Below are 7,837 nucleotides of genomic sequence, written 5' to 3'. Positions count from 1 at the left end.
TCAGCGTTTTTTACGTTATTGGGTAGATAATTTCATTCAGATACAGTGGATGGTAAGAACGAACTCGAATACAGTGATGTTCGCGCTGGAATTGTTTGGAGATTAGATGCATTTCTTAATGAGTAATTGCTACGCGATCCAACTGTTTCTGGTAAAATGAATTTGTAAGTAGTTTGGTACATTGCTAGAGTACATTTTATACATTAATATTAATTTATGTTTGCGTCTTCGTTGACTGGTAGTTTCCCATCCTTACTCATTATACAGATCTTCTAGTGAGACTTAACGCGTGCATCCAGATACTATTCGCGCTGCTTCGGTTTGGATTTTGTCATGTTCATCTTTTTCATATTGCGTACAATTATCGAATACAGCATCTGAGTACTCCAAGATTGGTCTTATCAACGACACATATATTTTCTCGAGAGTCTTTTTATCAAGCATTATGTTTAATTTACGCATTATATAAATTCGTGACCAAGCCTTTTCCTTTATGAAAGATATATGCGCATGCCAGGTAAAGTCATTTGATATAAAGACACCTTAATATTTATGCACATCAACAGTGGGTATATTTACGTTCTGCATAGTCAATGGGGGATGGGATAGTAGATTCATTTTGCGGGATATAAGCATTGATTAGGATTTTGATGGGTTAAAACATACCAACCATTTGTCAGCCCAGCTGGATATTTTATCAATGTCTGACTGCTGTACGGCTGCAGTTTCGTTTGGCGAATAAACTACCATGAATAGGCTGGTATCATCAGCGAACAAATGAATGTGTGCTTGTATGTCAGCCAAGATGTCCTTAATATACACTAGAAACATAAGTGGCACTAAGATTGAGCCTTGAGGGACACCGGCGAGAATTTCGATAGGAGCTGAATGCGCTCCCGGTAATATTACTTTTTGTTTACGATCAGAGAGATAATAAGACAGAAAAGATAATAGATTTCCTCGAATTCCTGCTTGTTGAAGTTTGAATAATACACCTTTATGCAATACTTTATCAAAAGCTTTACTAATATCAAAAAATACAACTCTGACCGCAAGGCCATTGTCTAAGGCTCTGCAAAATGTGTTAAAAATATAAGTTAACTGATTGACAGTCGAGTCACCTGGCAAAAAATCAGATTGAGTTGGTGCAAAGAATGAGTTCGAACGAAGAAAATTAAATATATGTTTATGTAATGTCCTGTAAAAGACCTTCTCGATAGTGTTAAGAAGTGATATGGGTCGATAATCAGACGTTAAGGATGGGTCGCCTTTTTTGGAAATCGGACACACATTTGCGATTTTCCAACAAGAAGGCTTTTTGCAAGAAGAAACACAGGAGTTAAACAGATCACACAAAGGGTAACTTAATTGATGCATTGCCCCTTTGAGGATACGATTATCTATTTCGTCAGGACCGGACGCTTTTCCTACCATAAGACATTTAATTAAGTCAGTCATCTACTCCTGTGTTACATTGATATACTGAAAACTGTTAACGTTTGTATGGCGCATGGTTTGAAGTTCGTGGTTGCTTTCATCAATTGAACACTTGCTAGCAAAGTAATGGTTTAGCATATCAGCTTTACTAATGTCATCCACTACAAAGATGCTAGTTAGGTCATCGTAAAGCAGTGGAATCGTTTAATTTGATTTCGTAGGAATAAATGTTCGAAGAGTTTTCCGCCAGTCTTTAGCGCAAAGGTCGGATAACTTTAGTTTCTGTGAACTATTGTTAAAATATTTCTAATTTCAAATTGCGTAAAAGTAATACAACCTCATTCCTTACATGAAGGAAATTTGACCAGTGTATATCACTATTGGATTGTTTTGCTTTTTGGTATAGGCGTTTCCGTTTTCGAATTTGTTATGCCCCCGGATCGAATGATCGGGGGTATATTGTTTTTGGCCTCTCTGTCTTTCTGTCTGTCATTCCGTCATTATGTCATTATGTCCCAAAACTTTAACCTTACATTAAAGTTTTGCAATAACTTCTGAAATATTGAACATAGCAACTTGATATTTAGCATGCATGTGTATCTCATGGAGCTGCACATTTTGAGTGGTGAAAGGTCAAGGTCATCCTTCAAGGTCAAAGGTCAAAAAATAAAGCGGCGCATTAGGGGGGCTTTGTGTTTCTGACAAACACATCTCTTGTTTCTTTGTCCTATTGTTTATCCATGGAATATCACGAGAACGGATACAAACATTTGATCCAGAATTCGTTGCCCAGGAATTTCTGTTACATCTCAAAATGTTTGGTGTCCAGGATTTTCACAACATGATACTTAAAATAAAATGATGTGAATATTTGTATTGAAATAAGACGGTTGTACTGTGAAATTGTCAAATTCATATTTAAGATGTGTACCCTTATATTATGATGTTTTGTTTTCCCTGAATTTGGAGATGTAACATGGACTCGATGGAATTTTATGCCTTTAATTTTGGAAATAGATGAACAGTTCTAATGAGATTCATTCCTTTCTTGAATTACCAACAACTTCATGTTCCTAGCATAGATTTTCCACTCCAAAGTGCCATGACATTAAAATATGTGCAATTTTAATCGAAGATGTAACTGGACACAAAAATTGAACATTTATTCAATAAAAAACATTAAAATAATCAAAAGTTTTTCCTTTCTTTGATTCCAAATGAAAGACTAGTTACTTAGAAACATTTAAAACGATAGCAGTTCATAATTCTTGATTATAAATGACAATTCTGACATGTTTTTAGAAATCAGAGACTAACATTGGACGACAAAATGACTCTCGTTATCTCGATGTCAAAGAAATCAGACAAATTGCGAAGAGATAACCGAAGTTTATCCTATTTTCACCTTTTCATGTATGTAGTTTAATGCTGATTGAAAGAAATGCTGAAAGCTCCTATATTTCAGCATTAATTCCAACCTGCATTAAACAATGTTAACTAATTGGTTAGCTAATTGGTTAGTTAATTGGTTCACTTTTCAAAATAAAAAACTAAGCACATTACAGAACTTAAAAGGGGCTAAACACCTTCAAAAATTAAACCACAAATCTGATTTTATATCAATATATGAATGACAAGGAATATTAAACTATATTCAGTGCATATTGACCAATCAGATAAACGGATTTTAACTTGCAGGGTAATAAAAAAATAATAGCTTTTAAGGAGACAGATAGTAATTAACATATTATTTATTCTGAGATTTTCACAGACTAAAACAACAGCAAACTCTAAACTGCAAACATGGTATTTCTCCCTCTCTCTCTGCTTCACTTGTCTTCCTTGTAACCTGGAAATATAGGATGAGTTACATATTTTTAAAATTCAAAACAAGAAGTCAAAATAAAGTCAAAGACGGGGGAAATGCTTCAAAATCTGAGAAAACAAATGTATGTAGGTAAAGGTTTTGTTTATTATAGTGTCACCCCTATTAAAAGGGTAAGTCAGTCTGGCTTATGAGACACTTCCAACTGATTATACCAAGTACCTCCCAACTTCTATCACTAGGCAAGATGCCAGACGGATTTCAGTCACTAACCATTAATTTAACTAGCTCGCGGCTCAGGAACTGGCCATTTTATAATAAGTCCCAAAAGAAACATTTCCTGGACAAACGCTCCCTCTTGGGCTCGAACCTTCAACCTCCCGGTCCCAAGGCGGACACCTTAACCATTAGGCCACAGTACATTTACAATGTACATGTCACAGTTGATGCATACTTAATGTAACATTAAATACTTCAACTTACTTTCAAATCTGTAAAGTAGCCGACGACCTAGCTTGGACACTTTAGGTGGTTCCAACTTTCTCTGGATATCTGATTCAAGGATGGTATGCCTTATTTCATTCATAACCCATGCATTATCTTTATATTTCTTGAAGAATATGACCCACGGCCATTCATCCACCTAAAATGTAATACATGTTTAGTTGTTAACTATTGAGTTAAAGTTGCTGCTTATATAGTAAAACAAAAGCTTCTATACTATTGTTACTTATAACAAGTAAGGTGTTTCTAGCTTTAAAACAAATGCTTGCTTGATTCAATGGCATGTTTAGCTGCTTCCTATTAAATGCTCACTTCAGTACTTAAGTGTCGTTTATGGTTTGGAACAAGAAATTGTCTCATTAAAAAAACACCTTTATTTGAAATTCTGAATTATCTCCAAAAATCAAATTATAAATTTATTAAATATATACATGTATACAAACATATTAAAAGTTTGCCAGACATTGATTTCAAATTTCAAAGACAGTTCAATATAGTTTCAAACTAGAAAGAAAATGAATTCTTAAAAATAACTGTGAATGACATTAACCCTTTGCAGCATATACCCATCTTTTATGTTACTACTCAATTTAAAAAAAACAGTTCCAATGGTACACATTTCATAGACATAACAAATTTTGTTTTGCATACCACTATATAGATTATACCAGTATAAAGATTAGTAGTGAATAGCATGAAACAAGATCAGCCGGCTGATTCATGCTATCCACACATGGCATTTTCAATTTCATTTTATACTGCAAAGGGTTGAAGTACTTGAAAACAATGGAACAGAAACAATAAACTGGACTAACGATTAACCCCAACAAAATGATTACTCACTACACCAGGAAGAAAACTTCTACCATGTTTGATCAATATGTAATCTCCAGCACAAATCCTATGGTAATGATTTAATACAATATTTATATCTATCACCTTAGTCTATTATTTTTTATTAAGACAAGTACCTTTTCAAACACTCATTAGTTTCTACATGTATCACAGTGATCATTTATACATGAACATACATTTCCTGGGTAAGGGTATTCCAATATTGAGTGTATAGTAACTGCTTACTACAATGCTTAAATTAGGGGAAGAGAGAGAGAGAGACCTGCAAGTTGTCTTGAATTTAAAAACTGGGAAAAAAAATATCAGATTAAAATAAACTTCTTAAAGCATAATAAATCTAGTATATAAATGTACCTGATTATCTGTTCAGTATTGGAGCTTGGTGGTTGTCTGGTCACATCATTGAACTTCTTTACAGTTTCATCACTGGGTAACATCTCGACATAGTTACTGGCTGACTGCTTGGTCTGCTTGCTCGCCAACTGCTCGAGTTGGTCACTATCAGAATGCTCTGTCTGGTTTCTGACTGACTGCTCTGACTGGTTGCTGGATGACTGCTCAGTCCAATTCCACAGAGACTGCTCAAGCTCCCTATGGTATAACACATACTTATAAATACATACCTAATACCTTTTTGAATGTTTATGTTTTAAACCAATGTGTATGTATGGTAGAACCACAAACACAGGTAAGTGGAAAGCATCCCACAGAAGTTCTTACCCCGACTTGGACTCTAACCCACACTGTCAGAGCCCGAGATGATATCTACCATAACCTAAATAACATAACTTAAATATTGTAGCTTTGGTGAAACTAACTATTGAGTATCCGGTTCGAGATCCGGTCGGGTCGAACTTCTTTCCGGCAATGAAAATATGTCACTCACCTACAATTCTTAGATTATGTGAGTATGAAGTCAGCGATATGGAAAGAAGTGGTGTAAGTACTGGTGTGAGAAAGCCAGGAAAGCATGGTAGATGCACTGACCGCCATGATATGACCGAAGCTGTTAAAAAGCGACGTAAACCCCATCACTCGTCACAACACTATTCTATTTTCTTAATTAGAATAGTATTAAAATGATGTACCTGAATGAAGTCATCTGGTCACTGGCTATGTGCTCTGTCTGGTCACTGGCTGGCTGCTTGGTCGGGTCATTGGCTGTCTGGTCACTGGATGGCTGCTCGGTTTGGTCAATGGCCGACTTCTTGGTCTGCTTACACAGAGACTGTTCGAGCTCCCTGTCGTAAAACACATACTTATACATACATAAAACTTATGAACACTGAATATGTCTATGTTTATTTGTTTTGAACCAATGTGTATGTATGGTAGGACCACAAACGTACATCAGGTACGTTGAAGGCATCCCAAACAAGGACACTGTTACTTGTGCATCAGACGTAACATGGACATCAATTGCTAGTGTCCAGTTACATCTCTTGGCACAGACATCAGGAAAAACATGTGTTTGTTAAATTCAGATAAAAGAAAAAGCATTGCTGATCAATGTATGAACTTACCTGCACTGCAACCATTTAAAGTACTTATAACACTTTGATGCACATACAACTATTACTTGTGCACATTGAAGATGTAATTTTGACACCAAAACAAAAAAGTCCCTGTAACAAAGACACAACTCATTGCATCAATGTTACATCTTAGAAAGCAAACTCAATTAGAACAGTGTATAGTTAATTTATTGTATGAAATAAATAGGGAAACAACTCAGGATGGAATGGATTAAAAATGTCATGATGATTTTCTTCCCAACAATTAAATGATCAGAAATTGCCTTCTGATAAGACATGGCATGTAACTAGGACACGACGGGTTTCCCAATTAATTGTAGTCCAAGTTACATCCTTTATGTCGAAAATGTAGTCCACGTTACATCTTTTGTTCAAACACTGTATTTGGTTAAACATAACAATTTAAAACATGGAACAGGGTAATCTCTAATTTGTTTCCATCCAGGCACAAGTATGTGGGAAAATATAAGTCGTAGCAGACAACAAAGACGACTAAATGCATTTTCATTCCTAAGATGTAACTTGGACACGACGTCTATTTTGAACATCGCCATTGAATCTTGCAGTTCTGTCGTCCTTTATTCATTTGCATTTTATTTTCGTACCAAAGTCAAATCATAATTCTATTCGAATTACTTTAAAACAATAAAACGATACCTAAGGCATGTCGTTTCACAAAAAAACTCGGATGTTTAAGGCTAGGTTAGGTTATTTCAGACGTAACTCTCTTCACTTACCGAACTCGTGTCGAAGATTCGGCCATGTTGTCAGCTTTTGTGTACACAAATTCGTTGAATGCGTTCTACGTCATCAAATAATGTGTGCAGTTATTTTCCGGCGCCTTTGCGCAACCGATATGTGAAAGTAAACAGCGTTATCGTAAAAAAATTGATTTTTCGAGACGTAACATTTTGGACACAAAAGGTCGCCCGATTTTATTTTTAGAAATAGCGGAAATGTAACGTTACCCCCCAAATTGATTTATTCTGATGATGATTGTAGGTATTTTGAAGGCAACACCGTACCATTGTAAGCACTGATTAGACACAGACTTAAGTGTAAAACTTATATCTCTAAAGACGTAACAAATTGGACTCGAAAATTACGTCTCGAAGGACCAATTTAAAAATCTATTTTTCTTTTAAATGGTTTACAGAGGCTCTTCTATTTTGTAAGCATGCTTTAGGGGTTCCATCTGTTTATTGATTATTTACTTTGTTCAAGACGTAACTCGGCATAAAGATGCAACATTAAACGCGATTTATGCACTATCAAAAAAAATCTAAAAAAATGTCCACATTTTCACCACATTATGTGGATTTTCCCCTGATCGTGGAAAGCTGTAATTACATTTACCAGTGATGATATTCGCCAGTTTAATGCACTTATCCATGAAATAAGAAACTACATGCACAAACAGCAGGAAGTTAAGGTAAAATGTGATTCTTTGAGATGTAACAGAAATTCCTGGACAGTGAATTCTGGATCATTTTTGTTCGGAATACATGTTCTTGAAATGTGTAATACTGTTTTAGAAATATTTTTTGCTTGGATATCATCATTTTCGCATTTTAGAAGACCCCAATTTGTATCCGTCATTAATTGTCGTAGTTTCGGAAAATCTCTTATATCATAACGCCAGATGTGTCGATAGAACGTTTTACATCTGGGTTTTGTAAAT

General features: G+C 35.3%; 1 protein-coding gene across 1 annotated transcript; it reads right to left on the bottom strand.

Moving 5' to 3' along the window:
- Positions 1–3,172: 3,172 nt before the first annotated feature.
- On the bottom strand, positions 3,173–7,591 carry LOC127863346 (uncharacterized). The gene is made up of 6 exons (XM_052402773.1): positions 6,894–7,591; positions 5,710–5,862; positions 4,976–5,212; positions 4,610–4,667; positions 3,746–3,905; positions 3,173–3,286 (listed from the first exon to the last, which is right to left on the bottom strand). The coding sequence occupies exons 1-6, from the start codon at positions 6,917–6,919 to the stop codon at positions 3,267–3,269; spliced, it is 654 nt and encodes a 217-aa protein (XP_052258733.1). The 5' UTR covers positions 6,920–7,591; the 3' UTR covers positions 3,173–3,266.
- Positions 7,592–7,837: the final 246 nt, after the last annotated feature.

This window comes from Dreissena polymorpha, unplaced genomic scaffold (genome assembly GCF_020536995.1).
Source record: "Dreissena polymorpha isolate Duluth1 unplaced genomic scaffold, UMN_Dpol_1.0 chrUn005, whole genome shotgun sequence".
NCBI lineage: Eukaryota > Metazoa > Mollusca > Bivalvia > Myida > Dreissenidae > Dreissena > Dreissena polymorpha.
This window is presented reverse-complemented; position numbering and strand designations above follow the sequence as displayed.